This window comes from Ursus maritimus, unplaced genomic scaffold, assembly GCF_017311325.1.
Source record: "Ursus maritimus isolate PB19 unplaced genomic scaffold, ASM1731132v1 scaffold_33, whole genome shotgun sequence".
NCBI lineage: Eukaryota > Metazoa > Chordata > Mammalia > Carnivora > Ursidae > Ursus > Ursus maritimus.
Window position 1 is genome coordinate 129,844 of NW_024425897.1, and position 26,050 is coordinate 155,893.

Genomic DNA, 26,050 nt, shown 5'->3' on the forward strand with positions numbered 1-26,050 from the left:
ACACTTGTTTTCAAATTAAATGATACAAAATATTGAAGAGTTTAATCAATTCGGTGGATGCAGTGGGGTCTCAGTGAGTTAACCTTGGTGTTGGAGGCTCCTGTCTGACTCTGTGGGTTCACAAGGAAAGGTTTTTAGCTACTCTGTGACCATTATCATGTGCAATTGTATCCACGTCTGAGTGAGCAGATTCCCAATTCACAGACAGGTAGTTCAAAATCCTCCCACACCAAAAACCAGATGTGACTTGTAATAAAAATAATAGTAGTAAAGATAGCACTAATACGAGTTAAATAAAGGTTTGCCTCCTCAACTGAGCTTAGCTCCAGAAGCATCACCTGTTGCTCTGATGACCCAACTACACTGATGGGGATGCAGGAAGCATCGGTCCTGATTCCTAAATACGCAGGAATCTGCTGGCTGTGGGACATCACACAGGTTTGTCTGCACCCTGACCCGTTTCAGATGCACTCCACTGTCCCCTGCACTCTCCCTGTTGTATGAACACAAGGGACCAGGCCAAGGCATTTCAACCCTGGGACAAGTACAGGAATCCCACCTGTCCTGCCTCCTTCACCATGTATGTGACCTTCTGTGCTGGGCTGGGCAGGGCAGGGGAGCAGCTGGCTGTGGGAGGCAGGAAACCCTGGTCCACACCCTTCCTCAGGTGACAGGTGCTGTGGGGTGACCTGTAGGAGGGAAGCTCCTGGTCTGAGTCCTCCTCCACCAGCAGGGGGCAACAGAGCCACAGCAGGAGCAGCAGGACAGAGGCTGGGGCTGCCCAGGGGGAGCCTCACAGGGACTCCTGGCCAGTCCTCAGGAGGAAGCTGGGATGGTCAACCCCATCACCAGTGGCTGAAGGGACCTTATTCTGAGGGTCAGACCCACACTGACCCCCAGGACACTGACGGGATGACACAGTGAATGCCTCACATGGGAACTGCAGCTCCTGCACTGGGCACCAGTGTTCCGGAAGCTGACTCATCCGAGCTGGACATGTCGGGAACACCCTGACCATTCACCTCCTGCCTCTGTTCCCACCTCCAGGCAGAGTCAGGCCGGGGCTGCAGGTTTTGCTCAGGAGTGTGTCAGAGGGTGGAGGCGGAGCACTCAGAGACCCTGGTGCCTGGAATGAGGGGTCCACAGCCTCCCTGTGAGACTGTCTCCAGAGTGAAGTGGGGTCTCACTACCAGAGGCCACAGCTCTGCTCCCTGAGCTGTCCTTGGGTCAGTGACAGGATCCAGCTCCTGCAGGGACCCTGGCTCTGGACACCAAGCTCACCCCATATGGGAAGACCTAACCCTGGGGACCCTGACAAGACATGGAGCTTGATGGTGATTTGTTAAGTCAGGGATGGTTTCTCATGAAATTTGCGTGATTGCATCTAATATTGAGGAAAACCTAAAATAAAATTGTTGACAATGCCAATTGCTCCGATGTTGCAGATTAGGGGGAGAAAAAAGCACCATGTGTGAATAGACTAGAAATTGTGATGAATCTCCAACACCAGGTGGTAGTTTCACAAGTGAACTCACAGACCAAATCATGCACAAACATTCTAATGAGAAAGTTCCACAGTATAGTGACATGGGAAGCACGGGACCACAGTGCCTCAGGGATGCAGGGGGGACATGGTGCAGGAGGAGGAGGGAATGAGGCCACAGGCCATACTCCCTATATCAAGTGTTGACTGTAACTCTCAGAGGGCCCAGCCCAGCTGCATAGTCAGGCTCCTGAAAAACACAGAGGGAGCCAAGGACAGACTGCAATCAAGGTGGTCGCAGAGGGTTGTCATGTGGTCTGATCCCCAGAATGCGCCTGTGATCCTAGACCTTGCAGATAAAGGCTGGTGTCTTACCTCAAAGCTGGTTGGAGGGAGCTGGGGGCTCCCCTCTTCCTCCTCAGTCACATGTTCTGATCTCAATACTGGTTTATTAAGTAGGAGACCCAGAAATGGAGCAAATTTGCATAAGTACTACCAATCATAGTCCCAGGGGCCTGGAAGGGAATAAGAGAGGCTGGGGTGGAGCCCAGCAGTGCTGTGGGTCTCAGGAGGCAGAGCTCTGGGCACATCCACCATGGCCTGGACTCCTCTGCTGTTCCCCATCCTCACTTTCTGCACAGGTGCCGTCCCCTGCCCAAGACTGCCCACACGCTCAGCCCCCACAGGATTGAGCTGAGTCTCAAGTGAACCCTGAGCTCAGACCAGCACAGACTCAGGATTGGGTCCCTGGGCTGAGCCCCTGAACCACACACCAACCTCTCCTCTTCTGTCTTTTCAGGCTCTGTGGGCTCCAGTGTGCTGACTCAGTCTCCCTTGGTGTCAGTGTCCCTGGGACAGATGGCTACCATCACCTGCTCTGGAGAGATACTGAGTAAAGCATATACACAATGGATCCAGCAGAAGGCAGGCCAAGCCCCTGTGATGGTCATTTATAAGGACACTGAGCGTCCCTCTGGGATTCCTGACCGATTCTCTGGCTCCAGGTCCGGGACCACACACACCCTGACCATCAGCGGGGCCCGGGCCGAGGACGAGGCTGACTATTACTGTGAGTCATCAGATAGCAGTGATACTGCTCAAGTGACACAGGCATATGGGGAAGTGAGACACAAACCCCTTCCCCGTCTGTGTCTCACTCTCCTCCAGCCCCAGGAGGCCTGTGCACAGAGCATGAGCAGGTCTGACCCAGGTCCCCAGATCCAAGGTCCCCAGACCTCCCTGGCCACCCACCCTTCAGGCAGTACCAGCAGAGGGTGTATCGGGGTTGATTTGGGGCTACGAGATTGTCACAGCCTGAGTATGTTTGGAAACAGAGGGCCTGGATGGAAGGACAAACAGAAAGAAACATCCATACACTGGTCATTGTCCCTGCATTTCCATATGGTGATCATGGGCCACTTCTTCACTGACCAGGATCAGAGTCCAGAATTTTCCCGCTCAGTAGAGGTCCTGAAGCCATATCAGCATGGCAGCTGGGGATTCTGAGTGGAGCAGACCAGTGCATTACCCACTGTGAACACCCCTCTTCTGGGCTCACACACGCATTCATTTTGTCTGAAACCTCTGGTAGCTCACAGGGGGGTTCCTTGCTAGGAAGTGCTCTTGGTTCAGAAAATTACTTCCCCCAGGTTTCCGACCCTTCGCAGAGAGATTCCCTTGAATGATGGCCTGAGTCCATGGTCCCAAGACCCTGCCTCAGGTTCAGATGTCCTGAAAGGTCCCAGCTTTAGAGCTCCCTGCAGGAAAGAGACCTTGCCTGATGTCTCACTGTGGGTCCCTTCTCCTACCCAGTCTGACCTCCCCAACTCCTTCCAGATTTCCTGCACATGCCCTTCTCCATCTCAGAGTCTGCTTCCAGGAACCCAATCCAGGAAGGCTGGCATCCCCGACAGGGTCCTGAGGGACCTGAGGAGGCCACTGTATACACACAAAACTCTGGTTTGTCCTCCCAAACCCTATTACGTGTGTCAAAATCCCCAACAGATCAGTTCATTCCTTGTGCTTTTAAACAATGAAAAAGATGCCAACACACTAGGTGCTCTGGGTTCTGACAGACAGTTGGGGAGTCCCATCCATCCTGAGGGTGAATGAGGGACATTGGGAGAGTTGCCTCTTCCTACAGAGTGGCCAGAGACACACAACCATGGGAGTGAGACACACGATGGGTGCTGCCTCACTTCTACCCCCCACATCCTGCACGATAATCTCTCTTTACACTCACCCTACCCAGAAATATGGACAGACAACAATTCTGTGGATACAGTCAGCTTGTCAACATTGACACTTAATAAGCCACCACAGTCCACCCCTCATCCACATGAAATCCACCCAATCCAGGCTAACCAGTCTCTAAATGAAGAGAATATTGGTAACCTTGCTTCCACCTAATATGATGAAACTATCCAATGAAAAATTTCAAACATGCTCACCCTTTCCCCGCAAGAGGAATCCAAACATACTGTTGTCTGTGGTGATAGTTGTTTTGTCCCAGCTGATTTGCTATCTCTAACTTCTACGTTGAGATATAAAGTTACCTATTAACACATCTGACGTTAGGCAATAATGGAATGAGACAGGAGAATAAAACAGAAGCATATGATTAATATATTTCCACACATATTCATGTCAATATAAGGAAGAAACACTTGTCCTTGTATCCTCCTCATGTTTTCACTACCTGTGATCAGTGTGGTGCCCATAATTACCTTCTTCACTGTCCACCCCATATTCGCCTTCCCTCAGCAAGTCCCCACCAGATGGGACGACCAAACCTTCATTCTGGAAGATTTGTCCATTGTCAGACCTGCTGCATCGGATTGTGGTGAATTTATGACTGTTATCACAGTCCCTGGGCGTATCAGAGGATCTCGTGAATCCATACACACACCTGATCACCCCAATTCAGTAGTAGATACCCAAGTCCCCCGTGATAGTCACCATGAATCACAGCAGCCAGTGTCCCCTACTCTTCCCGGTGCCTCGCTGCAAGAAGGCGCCAGGAAGGGCCACGGCGCACTCTCAGCCAGCAGTACGGTGCAGTCAAGCAGAGCACAAAATTCCAGGGATGAGAAGGGAACATTTGCTGGTGGCTCATTGGAGATAAGAGTAAGTGCTGCCACTCCCATTTCCACCCTGATTCCTAGACCTGTGAATCCTGACTGGAGGAGAAGCAATACCACATATGTCTAACATACGATGCTGAAAGCATATGCGGCATCCCAGAGGACGTGACGCGAACCCCTGTGCTATTGCCACGGCCCAGCGGGCAGCAGAGATCACCTGGCTAGCCACCTGGTGATGGAGTGGGCCTGGCACCAGGAGTCCTAACATGCAGGGGGTTTAGTTACCATGACCTGAGATCTGAAGGGAAAGTTTTCTCCCTTCTCAAGTATCATGTTTGATGCTAATGCCAAAATCCTTTGGCTCCTTCTTATTCTGATCCAGATCTTGCAGTAATTAGCCATTTCTCTGGCACAGATTTGGGACTTGGATTTCTTACACACCCCAGTGGTGCTAAAGCTCTCGAAAGTCTACAAACCCCGCTCCCTCTGAGAACACACATCCTCCCCCCACTTTGCTCCGAGAGCTTCCTGTCTCACCACAAGGAGTTCCTCCTTTCCCCCTCTCTCTCCAGGGGGCTGGTGCCAATTTTTTTCCGTATCTTTTTTCCACTCCAAGGACACAGCAGTTATTCAATAACCATTAGTCAACCTCATAAATTATATTAATAATTTTTATTACTTACGCATTGTTGCTAATGACTGAAATTTAAAATATAAAATATAAGTCTTATAAATATAAAAGACTTATAAAATATAAGTCTTATAATTCACAACCAAATTTTATTCACATATACTCAAATCATATCTTTTGAGCACATGATGTCTCCCTGGCCCAGCCACACATTGGAGATACGGAGAAATGGCACCTACTCCCTGTCCAGGAGCTCATGGTCAAGGGCCAACCCTCACAGCACCTCCAGGACCTTTACCAACCCCATGTGCACCTAGCAAGGGGGGCATTTTACTCAGATTCTGGTGTTCACACCTCACCAACTGTGATCTGTGGTAGGACATTGCCCCTATCTAAGCACATAGGGTGTCCCTGGAGTGCGAATGACGAGGGTCCCTGCACTGGGGCCTGGGAATGTCAGAGGAGACACAGCATGGAAAGTTCTGAAGGTGGGGCTGGAAGCAGACCAGCATGCGGCCTCCACCACAACACAAGGATGGATGAGACACTTAAGAGTCCTGGATGACATTAACCCTCTCCCTCCTGAGCCAGAATGGAACAGAGGAAAGACCTGGGGGCCCAGAACAATTTCAGCATTACCACTGTGACTCCGGCCACCTTCATGACAGGACCCAGGAGGATTCCGTGTGCGGAACTTAGATTCCCTGGAAAACAGAGAGACTCTGCTTCTCAGTGGCCAGAATAGCCCTGGAGCTAGGCCAAGGCACAGCCTAAAACTGGAGTTGTAGCCCCAGACTATGAGACCACCAGGAGAAGGATCCCCTGGGCTGAGGGTGAGGACTCCGAGGGACACCTCTTCCCTCTCTGTGTCCCTTGGGGCTGAGCCCTTTCTTCCCTGAACCCACAAGGCCCCTCAGCAGCAGCCTCCGGGCTCTGGCTGATTTGCAGAACCATCAGGTCTGTCCAGCAAGGGGTAAGAGAGGCCTGGGAGGAACTTTGCCCAGCGTCGGGACTTGGGAGCAGAATCAGGGTGCCTCCACCATGGTCTGGACCCCTCTCCTCCTCGGCCTTCTCGCTTACTGCACAGGTGCTATGCCCAGGTTCATTGGGATCCAGTGGGGGACAGATCTCTTCACCTTGCTGCAGGATGAGGGGCTAGAGGGGTAAAACCCCCTATTGTGCTCACTGGCTGTGTGTGAGCTCTAAGGGACTGCACCTGCCCAGAGAAATGGGCCGGGCGTTCACCTTGGTTCAAAGGCTCTATCCAGGCCCATGGGTCCCTTGGGCTGAAATCCCTGGGAGGGGACAACTCTGGGGGCCAAGAGAACCCCTGGAGCTCAGTCCAGGCCAGAAAGGCAGAGTCCCCTTAGCTGGAAGCCCACCTCTCATGTCCTCTCTTGCAGGTTCCACAGCCGCTTACGTGCTGATTCAGCCCATCTCGGTGTCGGTGAACCTGGAACAGACCGCCAGGATCACGTGTTGGGGAGACAACATCGGAAATAAATATTCTCACTGGTACAGCAGAAGCCTGGCCTAGACCCTGTGCTGATTATCTATTATGATAGCAACCGCCCCTCAGGGATCCCTGACCGGTTCTCAGGCACCAACTTGGGGAACACAGCCACCCTGACCATCAGCGGGGCCCGGGCCGAGGACGAGGTCGACTATTACTGTGCCATCTACCATGGCAGTGGGAGCAGTTTTCAATCACTCACAGTGACACAGACAGGTGGGGAAGTGAAACACAAACCCTCCTACCCTGGCCTGACACTCTCACCAGCCGTCTGAGTAACCGTAGGCCTGAGGGCCAGGCATCCTCTCTGGTCCCGGCTCCGACCCTCCAGGGTCGGGAGACTCCAGCAGGTTCTTTGCCCTCTCAGGGCCTCTGTTTACCCTGCTGAGAAATGGCAGGTGGGGGTCTGTTTTGAGTCACAGAAGCTGTCGTCAGCGCCCTGTGGGTCCAGAGGTCCCCCTACCAGCTGAGCCCCGGGACTTCCTTGTACCCTCTCAAGGCTTAGCTCCTCACTCACTTCTCTCAGGCATGATTGGAGGAGTCAAGATACTGGAAGGAAAGGGCACAGCTCCGAGCTGGCCCCCAACTCATGGAGGTCCTTCTGCTTGTTAGTTTATGCAATCACACTGTGCTGAGACCAGGACCTTTATGCATTAGAGAAGAGCCTCCTTGGGGGAGGGTGACAGGGCCTGCAGCCGAGCCCTGGGCACCAGGCCCGCCCACCCTCCAAAAGAACCAGAGTTATGCTCCCCGCTGCTTTGTAAGTAAACACGTAAAGTTTTCACCAGAAGTTTGTAAAACGTTCTCAATGTTCTTCTATATAGAGAGAATGGAAGTGAGTATCATTACGACTGGACACCCACTCTTTTTAAAAATTCTTCTCTTAACATTTGGAAATTTTCCATCTTTCTTCCCTCATCTTGAACTTTGCTTTCCCTCCACACTCCTCACTGAATTTGATCCGCTCATACATTTTTATACCCAAGTCTTTTATTCATGGCCCCGCTATACATCTCTGTCCTAAAACTATACATGAAGTTTACATTCTAAGATTTAGTTTCATAGCCTGTGACCTTGACCATTACATTATTTTCTGCCACACTGAGTGAGCATCTTAATTTTTCGTAGCAGTATGTGATCGAAGCAACATAAACATATTAAAATTTACATAGATGATCATTAAATAGTGTTGATTTGTGGATCCGTTGATGAATACGGTGTCCTGGCAGAATGAAGCAGGGTCCTGCCTCTGTTCTGTTCTGGCTTTCATTTTTGTTATGAAACTCAAAGAAACCTTGACCTCATAAACAGAAGTTTTGTAATAGAATTTCGCTCACAGATCTGAGCTTCTTCCTACTTATGTGCCAAAAATCATTAGTGGTTGATGGTCAAAAATTATTTTTTTCAGTGATCTATCAGCTGACAGCTCTGTTTCATATCCTTTTAATTTTGCTGAAAGCAAAGAATTGGAAACCACCTGCCTTTGAGAGGATTTGAACTGGTAGACAGGTTGATGCACCACCAGACCCTTTCTGGAATGAAAGCCTTATTGCGCCATCTGCTGGGAAAGGCACCCACAGACAGCCCTGCCCTCATCTGTCAGCTCCCTTGATGAAGAGAGCCACCGGGAGCCGAGCCATGGTCCTGCCCTGGGCAGCTGGCCTCTGAAAGCTGATCGATGTGACGGTCTGAAGACCCAGCCTCTCAGCCCATTTAGGGAAGCTGAGAAGGACCATCCCAACAGCAAAGCTCCTTATAGCTGATTCCTCCCTCTGCCCACCCTGCTTCCCACCCATCCCTGGCACATAGGCTGGTCCCAAACACGCTCCCTGTAAACCTCCTGTGGTCTGGCATCATCCCAGAATCAGCTTCGTGGGGGATGGGATGAGAAACCACCTGCATGGGGTGTCACCCAGTCATTTGTCATCGTCCACTTTCCCAGGTTCGTATCAGGGATATGCACCAAGGAACTTGACCGGAAGTTACTAAGAGACCCCCTGTGTGTGATAGAGTTTAAGAGATTGGGGAAAAAAACTAAAATATCTGTGATCACTGTGCATCTTTGCAAAATACAATAATGTTTTGAGAAACATACTTTCATCTTCTCCTGTGCTTCAGGTATATTTTTTCTCCAAAACTCGGTGCTGCAGATTTGAACCATTCAATCCAGGGAGAAGTCCCACTGTGTAATCTAATTGGCAAAGCCAGTCCTCACTGTCAAAGATACTATTCAGATGTGCTTCTGTTAGTAACCGGCTGGCTCTATTTGTCAACACAAGTAAACATGTGGGTGGGTATTTGGGGGAATATTATAAAATCACTGAAAATCAAAGGATGTGTCTGGAGAGATGGTCAAGCAATAAAATGACGTCGATATTATGTGCTTATCTATTTTATAATAACTTTTTATAAACAAGGTAGGTCGCTAGGCTATTTGTCAATTTAATTGGCAACATACAGTGCAATAGCTACTATGTTACGCCACGAAGAGTTATAAATTAATGTGAGGGTGTGTGGGCTTTGGGGAATAATGAAGTCAGAATCAGATATAAATCATGTTAGTATTGGTGGCCATCTGGATGGAGCACTTCCTATGAATGTAATAAAGGAGATTGCACCACCCTCTAAGGTGAGTTGTCCAGATGCAGACCTGCCAGGATGATTGTTGCTGATGGCACAGCAGAAAGAGCTGTGGCTGCTACAAAGCCACCACCTGCCACGCAGGTCCTCGCGATGCTCCCAGGTATCAATCAGACTTTGGAAAGGGCCTGGAAACCAGGGCTCCGCTGTACAAATACCAACCCACCTGGTCAGATGAGGTTGGAACCTCAGGGCGCTGGCCACGCCCACTCCGGAACCCCGCCCCTCGCTTAACCCCCACCCCCTCAACAGGTTTGCAGGAGTTCCAGACACAGCCAGGACTAGTGTGAGCCGAGTAAGATACCATCGTTGCGTGTGAAATTTAGGGGAGGACCCCCAAACCCAGTAATCAAGATAAATAATATCTAATGCAATATTTTTTGAAATCGCAATGGATGCAGAAAAATTCCATGATGACTAGAACATCAAAACTGCAAATCAGGTCAGGATCCCACCCTACACTGGGTTCACTCGCCTCCCCCTCTCCCGACCCCCCGCCGCCCAGGTGGTGGTTCCAGGGATGAGGTGGGCGCCAAGGAAGATGCAGAACCAGAGTCCAGCCTCTGCATCCTCCCACCTCCCCACACTGCAGGAGACTTTCCCTGGCCTCCCGCCAACCCCTCCGGGGCACCAGCCCTTTCTGGTGTTTAGCCTCCTTCTACTGCTAGTCTCTGATGCCCCCTATTGGATCGCCCTCTTGGGGCTGCACCCCAGGCGGCTGGATTGGGAGCCTTAGAGGTTAAAGCACTGAATTGTTTGGAAGCACCCCCTCCCGTCAGTTCCAGGCAGGTCCCACCTCCTGTGCAAAAAAAGGCTGGTCCTCCCAGGTCTCTGACTGGTACTGGTTAAGTCCCAGAACACAGTCTTTACACCAAATTGCTGTGTGTCTTGGGAAAAATTCTCCCTCTCTGTGCTTCAGTTTCTTCATCAGCTAGAAGGTCCCCACAAGCGTGGTGAGTCTGTGACATCTACAGAAGCAATAGAATTCCCTTTCCATTTGCTGGAAGAGAGCTGGGGGGGGGGGTGCTGCACTCCCAGGATCACCAGAGGAGTGGGGGTCTTCAGGGCTCCTGGGGACCCCTCAGAGGGGGGCTCAGAAGCTGCAGAGCCAGACCCTAACTCTGAGGATTCTGAGAGATTCCAGAACCTTTGTCACATCCCCCAGACCGATACTTTGTGACACACACACACACACACACACACACACACACGGCACAACAGTGAGATGAAAAGGCCCAGCCAGCTTGAGTTTGGGGTGGAAAAGAGCCAGGAGCTGAGGAGATATGGATGCAGGCAGTCTCTGAGGTCTGTGGAATAGAGCGTGGGCAGGAGANTGATCAGCAGGAAGCAGGGGGCACCCTCTGACATGGGAAGCAGGGCTGAAGTGACTGGACAGGGGAACACCCCTTCCAGTCCATGAGAGAAGGGCTGGGGCAGGGCACAGAGGAGCCAGAGACCCTCAGCAGGGGGCCCACCGGGACAGCTGCACCCAGACTCCTCTGGTCCAGCCTGAATCCAGCCCTTGGTACAACTCGATCCAGGGAGGAGGTGAGGAGCAGGCCTGAGTGGACCAGAGCTGCAGCTGCACCAGCTGGGAAGACCCAGCCCCCCCCAAGGGTCCCCAGGAAATAGCCCAGACCCAGATTTCTGACCGCAGCCACCTCAAGAGGATGTGGTCTGAGACAGTGGCTGCCCAGAGGCTGTGGCAGGTGCCGGGGTGGGAAAGGAGGCACAGCTGGGATGCTGCCTTTAGGGAGAGCCCCTTCTTCTTCCCAAGACCTGGGGCTGTCCCCCGCAGAACCACAGATTCTGGGTCTTAGGTAGCAGGTGAGTGTCACACCCACACAGGGATGCTGAGAGGGAACAGCTTCAGCCTGGACCCCTGAGGCCCGTCCTGCCCCAGCCCACATGGTGCCAAGAACCCAAGGTCAGAGGCAGGCATGGGCTTCATCCCATGGAAAGGACAATCTTCACCAAATGTAGCAGGAAAGTTAAGGAGTGCCTGACTCAAAATTTGGCCAGACAACTGTTAAAGGGACCTCCCAGGAAAGTCACTTTGGCAGGCCCTGGGAGGCGTCTTTTAGAGCTGCTGACACAGAAACGAGAAGCCCTGCGTCGCTACAAACCCAGACTTGAGCAGGTGTGTGAAAGACCTTGCAGCAGAAAAGGCAACTGGAAGGCAAGAGGCCAGGCGCTGGGTAACAGGAGGGATCCTGCCACCTGCCCTACACTGAGCATTGTGACTTCATCCAGCCCAGAGAGTGGGGTCATCATCAACAAAGCATGTTCTGGAGCCATGCCAGGGCCAGGCCTCTGCATAGAATCTGCTTGAACATCAATTTCCTCATTCTCAAATGCTCAAGACAATCTCAGCCCAGCCGGCAGCCAGCCCCATTGCCCGCCTCAGTCTCACGTATTATATTCCTGGGCTTTTCAATGGACCCCACTCAAAGCATCTGTGCGGCCCATCCCTCCTACACCCCTGCCGAACAGAACCCAAACCTCGGCTCCCTTGCAAGCAAGACATGAGCCTTCCAGGTGGACAGAGGGCTGCAATGCAGGGGACGAGCTCACTCTTGATTCTCGCTCACCCTGCAGCCCACTCCCAGAACGACCTTGGCCCCTGCATTCATTTTCTCTGGACTTTAGTTTTTTTCACCTGTAAAGCAGGCACACTTGCCCCCCAGGACATGCCAACTGTTGTTCTAAAGCCCAAAGTCCGAGGGGCAATCAGTCAACACCTGCCACAGACAGGGCTTAGCACTCACATGATCTCATTCATCTTCATGACCGCCCTGCTGCAGAGGAACTGTGTCCATTTTACAGATGAGGAAACTGAGGCCCAGAAGTGACCTAGGTCTGGAAGGTTTCAAGAATCACTCCCTGCAGGGCCCTTGCCTGGCTGAGAAGCTGAGATGACCACAGGGGAAACAGCCAGTCTTGACCAAACCCACCAAGGAAGTGCAGTGTACAGCGACCCGACCTGAGGGACTGGTCAGAAGAGAAGCCCTAGTCCCAGCCCCACCACAAGGAATCAGGCCTTGGTGATTCCTGATTCAGTGGGCACTCAGCTGCTCCTTGTGGCCCCTTCAAGCCCCAAGGAGATGCTCCACAGATCTGGGACACCATTGGGGAATAAGAAAATAAAGCAGGTCAAGTATGCCCCACCCAGGACCCCAGGGGCAGGGACTGTGGGCGGACTTCAGTGAGAGGAGGTGGAGCTCAGGATCTTAACACAGCAGGGCAGTTGGCAGATGTCACTCTGAGGGAGATCCCCAGGGGTAACAGCCATGGGCCCTGGAGAGGGCTGGGCACTGGGTGCAGGGACCAGAGAAGGCCCAGGCAGAAGACAGGGCCATGTGGGCCAGGCTCACTGGGACAGCTGATGCCAGCAAGAGGGACTGGGAGCCCCCCCCCCAGGAAGTTCAAGCCAAGCTTCCACCCTGAGGGCAGATGAGTCCGCAGACAGGCTAAGTGCACTGTGAGGCCCCTGGGGGGGTAGAGCCTCGCCCCAGGCTGTGCTGGCCCCTACTGCTGCTAAGCCTGGCCACAGGAACCCATGGCCCGCTGTCCCCAATGCAGCACCACCGAGCAGAGCCCTAGCAGGAAGGAGCCTGTCCAGCTTTCGAAGCCTATGAGACAGGTAAGGAGCCAAAAGAGCCATGGTGGGAGTATGTGGAGCTCCCTGAGGTGGGAGCCAGGAGTGGGCATCCGAGGAGGAGAGCAGCAGTGAGGGGAAGAAGGAGGTGAAGGAAGAAGCAGCCAGAGAGAAGGGGCCTGGGCAGACACTGGCTGTATTTAAAGTGTTGATATTTGTCCTGCGTGGATTTTTTTTGCTTTGATTTTTAGCTTCTAATATTGTATGAAAATATGATTTATCTTTGATGACTGAATTTTTGGCACCCCTTAAATTTTGCACTAGTGCCACCCTTGCCTCACCCTTGTCCTCTGGTGGGGCAGAAACAGGGACGCAGGAACAGGATGTGCCCACAGGGGCAGTTTCAGGGGCAGACGTCTCTCTCTGTAGCCCCACAAGTCAGATCCTGCTGTTCCCATCTTGCAGAAGAAGATAGAGGTCCAGAGAGGTAAGTTGACCTACCCAAGGTCCCACAGGACACAGGCACGGTCTCAGGACTCTAAGAAGTCTGAGGCCTGAACGCTGTGATCCCATCAGTGTGTCCTGTGTTGAAACAAAATGGTGCAACAGAAGAGGTGGTCTGCAAGGCAGTTAGAGAGGGGAGCAAGGGCTTGGCTGAGTCTCCCCCAAAGATGTCCACTCTGCAACTTATTCATAAATACTTACAGGGGCCAGGCCTGGGGACCCAAAGAGGATGGGCCTGAACCAAGGGGGTCATGTTCAGGCGCCGGGACAGATCAAACTGATCTGACAAATGCTGGGACACTGACGCATGAGGCGGGCACTCCAGGCACTGGGAGCCGCCTGGGCTGAGAGGAGAAAAGTGCGCAGGCGCGCAGGCGCGGCAGGGAGCTCCCTGACCGGAGTCTGGGGAAAGCATGCGCGCCACACTGTGCTGTGCGTTGTGTTTTAGGCGCTGCGTCCTTGATCTTGGGGTCCAGAGGAGTTGTTGAGGGATTTAAGTAGCAGACTGTCAGGGTCGGATTCGTGTTTGGAAAACCGTTTTCAGATAGGAGACTGGTGTGAGGCCAGATTGGAGCACCAAGGACTGGTAACAGCCAAAGCTTGCGCCTTGGGGATGGGGAGGAAGGACAAAGTACCAAGATCTATAAAACTAGCAAGTACCAGAGTTTGACCAGGGAGGAATAGGCACTCTCATGGACTATCTATAGAAGTCTAAAATGTGTAACCATTTTAATAATATGCAGCAAGTCATTTTTAAAAAGTATATTTATTTAAATTGTGTAATACCACTAATAGGAATTCAAGGGGGGAGGATAATCAAAGATGTAACCAAAGGATTACAAACAAGAATGGCTAGCTCAACACTATTAATGGTGGGAGAAAACTGGAGATAATCTAAATATCCCGCAGAAAGGGTGTGACCAAATACAGTATGGGACACCCATCATAAGGAATCTTACACAAGCCTCCAAAACTGGGTCTGAAATTGGGTTTTTAAAGTATGTGTGCATTTTCAAAAGCCTGTCCAAAAAGATAGAAAAATATCAATGGTGTGTCTCTGGCTGATGGGATTTCACCTCATGTAAACTTTTGCCTTCTAATTTTCTATACATTTGAAAATGTTCACAGGAAGATATATTTGGTTTTTATCCTCTAAAATAATTTTTAATATAAGAGTAACATGTACTTATTGTAAAATTTTTTTAAAAGGTTAAGCAAAAACATCTATTGAAGAAAAAAAATCCAATGTTTCTGCTTACCATCCCCACACATCTTACCCTAAAACGCATTCTCTGGAGATGACCACTATCAGGTTGGTCTATATGCTTCCAATCCTTCTCCCATGTGTGTATGTCCCTGAAAAAACACACACACACACACACACACACACACACACACACACACACACCCCTAGTTGGTTTGGGGGGTTTTACTTTTCAAATAATACAATCATACTCTGCATATTATCCTATAACCAGCTTCTTAAACAGTCTGTTCCTGACACTTTCTATATCAATCTGTATGGATCTCCCATGTTCTTATAATGGCTTTGTAAGAATTCAAAATTTGGATGAACCAGACTGTATGTAATCATTCCCTTATTAATGGACATTTAGGTTGTTTCCATTTAAAAAGATTAATTACAAGTGACGCTGCCATGGAAAACCCACATATGTGTGCATGTGTTATATATATGTGCACTTAAAGTGCATTAACCCAAAGTATGTACTTTGGATTAATGGCTAAAACTGGACTTGCTGGACCAGAGAGAATGTGCTTTTGGAATGTTCTTATATGGGACCCAAATGTCCTTCTGAAAGTCTGTCCCAGCTGATAGTCACTGCAGTGAATGATGGTGCCCTTTCCTCTATGCAATTCTTGCAATACATCCTTGCGATCCTATGATACTGCTGATCTTTTTTTTATTTGTTCATACCTGATGAGTATTTGAGGATATGTTTGCTGTTTTATCATTTATTTGATCGCTAATGAGCATTTTTTTCCCTTCATATTTTTTGACTGATTTTATTTCTCCTGTGAATTTACCAGTCGTAATTTTGCCTATTTTTCCATTCGGTTTCTTATATTTTCTTAAGGATCTATGGAAACTCTTCATATATTTGGATATTGATCCACAGTTAAGTGAATATGTTCTAAATATTATTTAGTGGTATTCCTTTTCCTTTAATGACTATGGAATAAGATTTGACATTGTCATTGGTGGATGTGTCTTCAGGTCACTTGAGTCAGTAAAATAGCCCAAATCACTCTACTTTAACTTAAAAGGGAGTGGATATGGGGGCTGAGCTCTGGTCCTGGGACTCTCCCATGTGGATATGAAGCCACAGCCTCCCAGAGCCCTTCAGTCTGCTTCCTGTTCCTGTGAAGGACTTCTGGCATCAGGGGCTTCAGGTGGTCTAACTTGGACTTGGCAAAACCAACACCCAGGACAGTTGGCTACTATGCATCAAAGGACCCAGGCCAAGTGAACCTTTCTCAGGGTGTCTGGGTGGCTCAGTCGGTTAACCATCTGCTTCAGCTCAAGTCGTGACCCGAGCCCCATATCAGACTCCCTGCTCAGCAGGGAGCCTGCTTCTCTCTCTGCCCTTCACCCCACTCTCACTCTCTCTCTCAGATAAATAAATAAAATCTTTTTTAAAAAAGTGGACCTTTATAGGTAGCATTAACTGCCTGGATGTTCAATGACTTCATCCATCTGATGGGAAGGGGGCATCATGGCAGTATTTCTTCTGTCTTCCTTCTCCTGTGACGGCAGGGCAGCACGTGCCCACGAGGGGAGTGCCTTCATCTGCTCTTTATTCTCCCCATGGCACCTTTCATATCTAGGGAAAAGAAGAAATGTAAACGCTTTCCTATTGTTGCCCACTTTATACAATGATGGTCTGCTCCCTCCATCTTCCCCTGCTGAGTCATCACTGTGTGGTGACCTGGTAAACTCTGGGATCCAATGGATCAGGGAGGGGGATCACACCAGGGTTGTCCTCTATGCATGATGGCAATGTGGCTGCACATAGGGACATCAGTCCAGTGGGAGCCTCTTCAGGTGGCTCCTGTGGACACGCACATGACCCCAGCAGGTCTCTAAGCTCCTCCTTGTTGATTGACAACATACTCTAGCTCATCTTGTGCCTACCCACCCAGGGCCCAAAATCAGTCACTGATGTCAGTTCCAGTTAGTGGAGGTGGGATTGAAGACTCTTTGAAAGAAGCAGAGCAACAGCCACACACCAGACCCTCCCCAGCATGAGACCAGATAGGAGATTGTCTGGGGCTGCTCCCAAGGTCACCCGGACACAGGTTGGCATGTCCTACAGGACCAGCCCAGGCTTTACTTAGGACAGTCCCTAACTAGGACATTCCCAGGAAGATAAAGCTGAGCCCTCGCCCTCTGGAGTGATGGTTGGGAACATAGGAAGTCTCCAATGGCCCATAAACCCAGACCAACTTGCTTTTCTTGAAAAGAAAGGTTTGGAAGGGAGGGGACACCCTCCGCCCACTCCTCATGGAATCACCAAGGAATTGGGATTGTTTGAAAATGAAGAGAAGGGATGTGCTCTTCATTTCCATGGAACCTAACTGACAATGACACACAGGCCCTCCACCAACTCATTCCAAATCCCGGGAGATAGAGCAGATCAGACACCAACTTCCTTTGGAAGAATTGCTTCCAAGGATCCTGTTGCAGAACACATGGGGTCATTGGTGTGTCGTCTGCTAGAGGTGGGGGACGTGTGCCCCCCCAACCCCCGCCACTGAGCACACACCAGCCCGGAGCATTGCCCCCACTTCCTCCATCACAGCTGCAGGTGGGGGGCTAGTGGGTGGGGCAGGGTCTCCGAGGGACAGGTTTTTGTACAAGCCTGTATCACAGTGTTGGGTGTTCGGCGGAGGGACCCAGCTGACCATCCTTGGTGAGTCTCATCTTCTCCCTCCTTCCCTGCTCTCCCAGAGGTTTGGGCAATTTTCTGCTGTGTTTTTTCTCTTGGTGTCTTGTCTCAGCCTTGGTCATGCTTTCACCCAGGATCCCAACCTCTGGGACCCTGACCTCCTCCCCTCCCTGTGCAAACTTTCCTGCTTACTTCTTTGGTCACCACCAGCCCCTCACCTCCGACCTGAGAGGCAGGCAATGGTTGGGATGACCTAAAAACTCCTCTATCTGTCTGCCAGGGTCATGTTGGGTCCTAGATGTGCTCTGTTCTGTCCTCTCCTGTCTGGCCTTCTATCGTTCCACTCTTATCTCTGGGAGGCACTAGGGTCCCCTGTCAGAAAGGGAAGAGGGAACAGGGAACATTGGGGGGATGACCATTTGGAGCCCTTAGAGGGACCCAGCACCATCAGGTCCAAGGCTGGGGACACGCAGGTCAGAGGTTCTGAGAAGGTGCCCAGAGCTCTGGGACACAGGATCCAAGGATGGTTGTGGGGTGGGGTGGCCCCCTCAGGCGTCTCCAGGCTGCCACACAGCCCTGAATGGGCTTGGGAGCCAGGCAACCCTGTAAGAGGCAGTACAGAGCAGGGAGGAGAAGGTGCTCCAGTCAGAAACCCCGGTAAAGGGTCATGGAATGACAGGGTGTGAGGAAAAGGTGGACTCCTGGCTCTTGTGGGAAATTACCAATTACAAAATGAAAGCCAGATCCCTTCGCACAATATGGCTACTGAATTGACTGGCCAGGGGAAACACCAAGGGACAAGGCAGAGGGGACACTTAAGAACCTTCAGACAGACTGTGATCCTATAGGGTCCTCGGCCCATTACAGACTTCAAGAGAGACACATGTGGGTAAATGAAGTCTCTACAGAGGAAAGACCCAGAGGCTCCCAGAGCAGAAATGCCAGATCACAATAGATCACAAAGAACCCCCAGGGAGTTTGAGAATTCTTGTCATCCACTCTGGGGACAGACAGGATGTCAGAGGAAGAAGGCAAGAGAGTGAGGGTCAGATATCTGTGTGACAGGCCAGGGCCCAGGGGGGTCTCAGGACAGGAGATGGCAGGTGTGCAGTGTGACAGCTACCCAGCAGGGATGGGAAGTAGTCAGAGGAAGATGCCAATCCACCCTCTTAGAAATAAATGCTCAGACAGAGGCTGAAAGAGGGGCCATGCCCTGGGCCTAGAGACCTACACCCACCTGATACACTAACAACAGGGTCTCCCACAAATGGAAATTGAATCAATGACCTGCGGCCCCTCCATCCCCACAGGTCAGCCCAAGTCCGCACCCTCGGTCACGCTCTTCCCGCCCTCCTCTGAGGAGCTGGGCGCCAACAAGGCCACCCTGGTGTGCCTCGTCAGTGACTTCTACCCCGGCGCCGTGACGGTGGCCTGGAAGGCAGACGGCAGCCCCATCACCCAGGGCGTGGAGACCACCAAGCCCTCCAAACAGAGCAACAACAAGTACGCGGCCAGCAGCTACCTGAGCCTGTCGCCTGACAAGTGGAAATCTCACAGCAGCTTCAGCTGCCTGGTCACGCACGAGGGGAGCACCGTGGAGAAGAAGGTGGTCCCCGCAGAGTGCTCCTAGGTCCCCAAGACTTCCAGGGTTGGGGGCCTTCCTCTCCCAGACACCCCTTTCCCAGCTCACCATGTACCCCTGAGCCCCCACCCTGGATCTGCTCAGAGCAGGCAGGTCCCAATACCCTCCCTGTTTCTACTTGTGCCCAATAAAGACCTTACCATTTATCATCCGACATTTCTGATGTACATTCTCTGTTTGTCATGTCTCTGAGGTAAAGTCTCAGTAATTAGGAAGGGACACTTGTGAAGTGATATCCGATTTACCCTTTCTCCCCATATGCCAGTTGGGCTGTGATCATGAGGAACAAATTGTTGCTGTGGGCCTACTCGTGGGTTGCGGTCCTTGTCCCCATGGGAAAGGGAAGAGCTAAATGAGAAGGACTGGGGTCCCAAGGGGATCAGGCAGAAATAAGGAGTGTTTTGGGGACAATGAGTCTCTGTTCAGATTCGTGTGTTGTCAGTGGGCTCAGGGTGACCCTGGCAGTGTCTGGGATCTCATTCATGAATGTCTGGACACCTGACACATTATTTTATCATTGGATTATGGATGGAGCAGGTGATGTCAGCCTGCATAAAGGAGTGGCATGGGAGAACTGGTCAATGAGAAAGCCACCATTCCGGCCTCAGGAAAGGCATCCAGTGATTGTCCCAAAGACAGAGTCAATTCTAATTCAGAAGTAGAGTTAAATCAGGTCAGACCAGCCTGAGGCCCATGGCAAGGTCAGGCTTCCCCCTGGACTCAGGGACTTCAGACACCAGGCCCATAGGACTCCTCCACCCACCATCACTATGGCCTCATCAAGAGTGCACCTGTTGTTTCAAGTCACGGACACACTCACTCCAGGGCCTGAGGCACACATGTCAACCTCTCAGAGGCACAGGCCCTGCTCACTCTGCCAGTCCTCCAGTCCCTAGTTTTGACAGATACCCTGTCTGAGCCTCCAGCTCCTCAGCGACATGGAGCTGCCTTCCCCAGACCTGCTGGGGGGCCAGGACTGCCCTGGGACAGAACTTTCAAGGGCAACGTGCTCTTGGGCCACAATGCATCAAAGGATAAGGACCCCCTTGGAGCTTCTTCCGAGCCATCGGTCCCCAAATCTACTTAGGATATGGTAGAAACATAAGGATCAGCATCTGCCTGAGTCCATTTCTCAGACAGAAAAACTAAGATCCCAAGGGACAAGGGGACCACTCAGGTCTCCCTCATCTTAAGGGTCCTGCTGGGAAGAATGACACCTTCCACCCTACCCAGAGCTAATGTCACCCCTAGACAAACTCTTCTATTCATTGTTTTAAGTTTTCATTATGAAAAACTGAGTACACAAAGAGACAAGACAAAGGAGAACACCCACGTTCCTATCAACCAGGTCCCAGAGTCTTTGTGACCCACTCACAGAAGAATAACTCCTCCCTTATGCAGCATTTTGAAACAAATTTAAGATCATATCATTTATTCTATATATAATTCATTTGTGGACTGGAAAGACAGGACCTGAAATATAACTACTACAATATCATTATCAATTCTAAGCAGAAACCATTAATAAATTCTTTTTTTAATTTTTTACTTAAATTCAATTTGGTTAACATATAGTGTATTATTATTAAGGGTAGATTTTAGTGATTCATCAGTTGCATATTAGCACCCAATGCTCATTACAACAAGTGCCCTCCTTAATGCCCATCACCCAGTTACCCCATCCCCCCACCCAACTCCCCTCCAACAACCCTCAGTTTGTTTACTATAGTTTGGAGTCTATTATGGTTTGCTTCCCTCTCTGTTTTCATCTTACTTTATTTTTCCCTCCCTTCCCCTATGTTCATCTGTTTTGTTTCTTAAATTCCACATATGAATGAAATCATATGTTATTTGTCTTTCTCTGACTGACATTACTTTCAGTGTAATACGCTCTAGTTCCTTCCCACATCATGACAAATGGCAAGATTTCATTCTTTTTGATGGCTGAGTAATATTCCATTGTCTATGTATACCACATCTTCTTTATCCATTCATCCACCCACGGACATCTGGGCTCTTTCCATATTTTGGCTATTGTTGCTATCAACATTGAGGTGCATGTGCCCCTTTGAATCACTATTTTTGTATCCTTTGGATAAATAACCAGTAGTGCAATTGCTGGTACATTCATAAGGTAGTTCTATTTTTAACTTTTTGAGGAATCTCCATACTGTTTCCCAGAGTGGCTGCACCAGCTTGCATTCCCCCCAATAGTGTAAGACTGTTTCCCTTTCTTCACATCTACCCCAACATCTGTTGTTTCCTGATTTGTTCAGTTTAGCCATACTAACTGGTGTGAGGTGGTATCTCATTGTGGATTTGATTTATATTTCCCTGATGCCAAGTGATGTTGAGCATTTTTTTATGTGTCTGTTGGCCATTTGTGTGTCTTCTTTGGAGAAGTGTCTGCTATTGTCTTCTGCCCCCTTCTTGACCAGATTGTTTGTTTTTTGGATATTGAGATTGATAAGTTCTTTATAGATTTTGGATACTAGCCCTTTATCTGATCTATCATTTGTAAATATCTTCTCCAATTCCATAGGTTGCCTTTTAGTTTTGCTGATTGTTTCCTTTGCTGTGTGGAAGCTTTTATCCTGATGGAGTCCCAGTAGTTCATTTTTGCTTCTCTTTCCCTTACCTTTGGAGACACGTCTAGTAAGAAATTGTTGCGGCAGAGGTCGAAGAAGTTGCTGCCTGTGTTCTCTCTAGGATTTTGATGGATTTCTATCTCACATTTAGGTCTTTCAGTCATTTTGTGTTTATTTTTGTGTATGGTGTAAAAAAGTGGTCCAGTTTCATTCTTCTGCATGTGGCTGTCCAATTTTCCCAACACCACTTGTTGAAGAGACCCTCTTTTTTCCATTGGATGTTCTTCCTACTTTGTAGAAGATTAGTTAACCATAGAGTCAAGGGTCCATTTCTGGGTTCTCTGTTCCATTCCATTGATCTATGTGTCTGTTTTTGTGTCACTACCATACTGTCTTGATGGTTATAGCTTTGTAATATAGCTTGAAGTCCAAAATTGTGATGCCTCCAGCTCTGGTTTTCTTTTTCAACATTACTTTAGCTATTCAGATTCTTTTCTGGTTCCATACAAATTTTAGGATTGTTTGTCCAACTCTGTGAAAAATACTGATGGTATTTTGATAGGGATTGCTTTGAATGTGTAGATTGCTTTGGGCAGCATAAACATTTTAATAATATTTGTTCTTCCAACCCATAAGCATGGAATGTTTTTCCATTTCTTTGTGTCTTCTTCAATTTCTTCCATAAGCATTTTATAGTTTTCAGAGTACAGATCCTTTACCTCTTTGGTTAGGTTTATTCTGATGTATCTTATGGTTTTCTTGTGTAATTATGAATAGGATCGATGCCTTGGTTTCTCTTTCTTCTGCTTCATTGTTAGTGCATAGAAACACAACTGACTTCTGAGCATTGATTATATATCTTGTGACTTTGCTAAATTCCTGTATCAATTCTAGCAATTTTTTGGTGGAGTCTTTTGGGTTTTCTACATAGAGTATAGTATCTTCTTCGAAGAGTAAAAGGGTGACTTCTTCCATGACAATTTAATGCCTTTTACTTCTTTTTGTTGTCTGATTGCTGAGGCTAGGACATCCAGTACTATGTTGAACAACAGTTGTAAGAGTAGACATCCACGCTGTGTTCCTGACCTTAGGGGAAAAGCTCTCAGTTTTTCCCCATTGAGGCTGATCCTCGCTGTGAATCCTTCATATATGGCTTTTATGCTGTTGAAGTATGTTCCCTCTATTCCTACATGGCAGAGGGTTTTTATCAAGAGAGGATACTGTATTTTGTCAAATGCTTTTTCTGCATCTATTGAGAGGATCATATGGTTCTTGTCCTTTCTTTTATTAATGTTGTGTATCAGAGTGATTTGCAGATGCACTTCTTAATATCAAAATAATAGTCTGTTTCTCTGCAAAATCCTCATAGTTGTCATAAGTGAATTCATGGAGTTATACAATTGATGCCTTTGTTATTTGGTGGTATTTCCTTTTCTTTTTATGAGTATGGAATAAGAATTGAAGCTGTGATTGGTGGATGTATCTTCAGGTCCATTGGGTCAATAAAAATGTCCCAAATCACTCTGCTTTTCCTTGCAAGGAAATAGCTGTGGGGGCTGAGCTCCCAGTCCTGACACTCTTCAACGTGAATATGAAGCCACAGCCTCCCCGACCCCTTCAATCTGCTTCTTGTTCCTGCAAAGGACTTCTGGCATCAGGGACTTCAGGTGGTCTAACTTGGACTTGGCAAAACCAACACCCAGGACAGTTGGCTACTATGCATCAAAGGACCCAGGCCAAGTGAACCTTTCTCAGGGTGTCTGGGTGGCTCAGTCGGTTAACCATCTGCTTCAGCTCAAGTCGTGACCCGAGCCCCATATCAGACTCCCTGCTCAGCAGGGAGCCTGCTTCTCTCTCTGCCCTTCACCCCACTCTCACTCTCTCTCTCAGATAAATAAATAAAATCTTTTTTAAAAAAGTGGACCTTCATAGGTAGCATTAACTGCCTGGATGTTCAATGACTTCATCCATCTGACGGGAAGGGGGCATCATGGCAGTATTTCTTCTGTCTTCCTTCTCCTGTGAGGGCAGGGCAGCACGTGCCCACGAGGCTCTTTATTCTCCCCATGGCACCTTTCATATCTAGGGAAAAGAAGAAATGTAAACGCTTTCCTATTGTTGCCCACTTTATACAATGATGGTCTGCTCCCTCCATCTTCCCCTGCTGAGTCATCACTGTGTGATGACCTGGTAAACTCTGGGATCCAATGGATCAGGGAGGGGGATCACACCAAGGTTGTCCTCTATGCATGATGGCAATGTGGCTGCACATAGGGACATCAGTCCAGTGGGAGCCTCTTCGGGTGGCTCCTGGGGACACGCACATGACCCCAGCAGGTCTCTAAGCTCCTCCTTGTTGATTGACAACATACTCTAGCTCATCTTGTGCCTACCCACCCCGGGCCCAAAATCAGTCACTGATGTCAGTTCCAGTTAGTGGAGGTGGGATTGAAGACTCTTTGAAAGAAGCAGAGCAACAGCCACACACCAGACCCTCCCCAGCATGAGACCAGATAGGAGATTGTCTGGGGCTGCTCCCAAGGTCACCCAGACACAGGTTGGCATGTCCTACAGGACCAGCCCAGGCTTTACTTAGTACAGTCCCTAACTAGGACATTCCCAGGAAGATAAAGCTGAGCCCTCGCCCTCTGGAGTGATGGTTGGGAACATAGGAAGTCTCCAATGGCCCATAAACCCAGACCAACTTGCTTTTCTTGAAAAGAAAGGTTTGGAAGGGAGGGGACACCCTCCGCCCACTCCTCATGGAATCACCAAGGAATTGGGATTGTTTGAAAATGAAGAGAAGGGATGTGCTCTTCATTTCCATGGAACCTAACTGACAATGACACACAGGCCCTCCACCAACTCATTCCAAATCCCGGGAGATAGAGCAGATCAGACACCAACTTCCTTTGGAAGAATTGCTTCCAAGGATCCTGTTGCAGAACACATGGGTCATTGGTGTGTCATCTGCTAGAGGTGGGGGATGTGTGCTCCCCCAACCCCCGCCACTGAGCACACACCAGCCCGGAGCATTGCCCCCACTTCCTCCATCACAGCTGCAGGTGGGGGGCTAGTGGGTGGGGCAGGGCCTCCGAGGGACAGGTTTTTGTACAAGCCTGTATCACAGTGTTGGGTGTTCGGCGGAGGGACCCAGCTGACCGTCCTTGGTGAGTCTCACCTTCTCCATCCTTCCCTGCTCTCCCAGAGGTTTGGGCAATTTTCTGCTGTGTTTTTTCTCTTGGTGTCTTGTCTCAGCCTTGGTCATGCTTTCACCCAGGATCCCAACCTCTGGGACCCTGACCTCCTCCCCTCCCTGTGCAAACTTTCCTGCTTACTTCTTTGGTCACCACCAGGCCCTCACATCCAACCTGAGAGGCAGGCAATGGTTGGGATGACCTAAAAACTCCTCTATCTGTCTGCCAGGGTCATGTTGGGTCCTAGATGTGCTCTGTTCTGTCCTCTCCTGTCTGGCCTTCTATCGTTCCACTCTTATCTCTGGGAGGCACTAGGGTCCCCTGTCAGAAAGGGAAGAGGGAACAGGGAACATTGGGGGGATGACCATTTGGAGCCCTTAGAGGGACCCAGCACCATCAGGTCCAAGGCTGGGGACACGCAGGTCAGAGGTTCTGAGAAGGTGCCCAGAGCTCTGGGACACAGGATCCAAGGATGGTTGTGGGGTGGGGTGGCCCCCTCAGGCGTCTCCAGGCTGCCACACAGCCCTGAATGGGCTTGGGAGCCAGGCAACCCTGTAAGAGGCAGTACAGAGCAGGGAGGAGAAGGTGCTCCAGTCAGAAACCCCGGTAAAGGGTCATGGAATGACAGGGTGTGAGGAAAAGGTGGACTCCTGGCTCTTGTGGGAAATTACCAATTACAAAATGAAAGCCAGATCCCCTCGCACAATATGGCTACTGAATTGACTGGCCAGGGGAAACACCAAGGGACAAGGCAGAGGGGACACTTAAGAACCTTCAGACAGACTGTGATCCTATAGGGTCCTCGGCCCATTACAGACTTCAAAAGAGACACATTTGGGTAAATGAAGTCTCTACAGAGGAAAGACCCAGAGGCTCCCAGAGCAGAAATGCCAGATCACAAAGAACCCCCAGGACTTTCAGAGTTCTTGTCATCCACTCTGGGGACAGACAGGATGTCAGAGGAAGAAGGCAAGAGAGTGAGGGTCAGATATCTGTGTGACAGGCCAGGGCCCAGGGGGGTCTCAGGACAGGAGATGGCAGGTGTGCAGTGTGACAGCTACCCAGGAGGGATGGGAAGTAGTCAGAGGAAGATGCCAATCCACTCTCTTGGGAATAAATAGTCAGACAGAAGCTGAAAGAGGGGCATGAACTGGGCCTAGAGACCCACACCCACCTGATACACTAACAACAGGGTCTCCCACAAATGGAAATTGAATCAATGACCTGCGGCTCTTCCATCCCCACAGGTCAGCCCAAGTCCGC

The 26,050-nt window shown here is 49.8% G+C and overlaps 1 protein-coding gene across 50 annotated transcripts in view; it reads left to right on the forward strand.

The window, feature by feature from the left end:
- Positions 1-26,050, forward strand: part of IGLL5 (immunoglobulin lambda like polypeptide 5) — a 174,959-nt gene that overhangs the window by 122,207 nt on the left and 26,702 nt on the right. For 13 of the 50 annotated variants that reach the window (XM_040619444.1, XM_040619464.1, XM_040619442.1 and 10 more), the window contains exons 3-4: positions 17,347-17,384; positions 18,671-19,156. The exons of 23 other annotated variants lie outside the window; for them this stretch is intronic. In XM_040619444.1, the coding sequence (XP_040475378.1) occupies positions 17,347-17,384; positions 18,671-18,990 (358 nt within the window). In that variant the 3' untranslated portion in view covers positions 18,991-19,156. Of the gene's footprint in view, positions 1-17,345; positions 17,385-18,670; positions 19,157-24,722; positions 24,761-26,034 lie in introns of those variants that run through there. 14 more of the 50 variants (XM_040619461.1, XM_040619472.1, XM_040619433.1 and 11 more) reach the window with 7 other exon arrangements.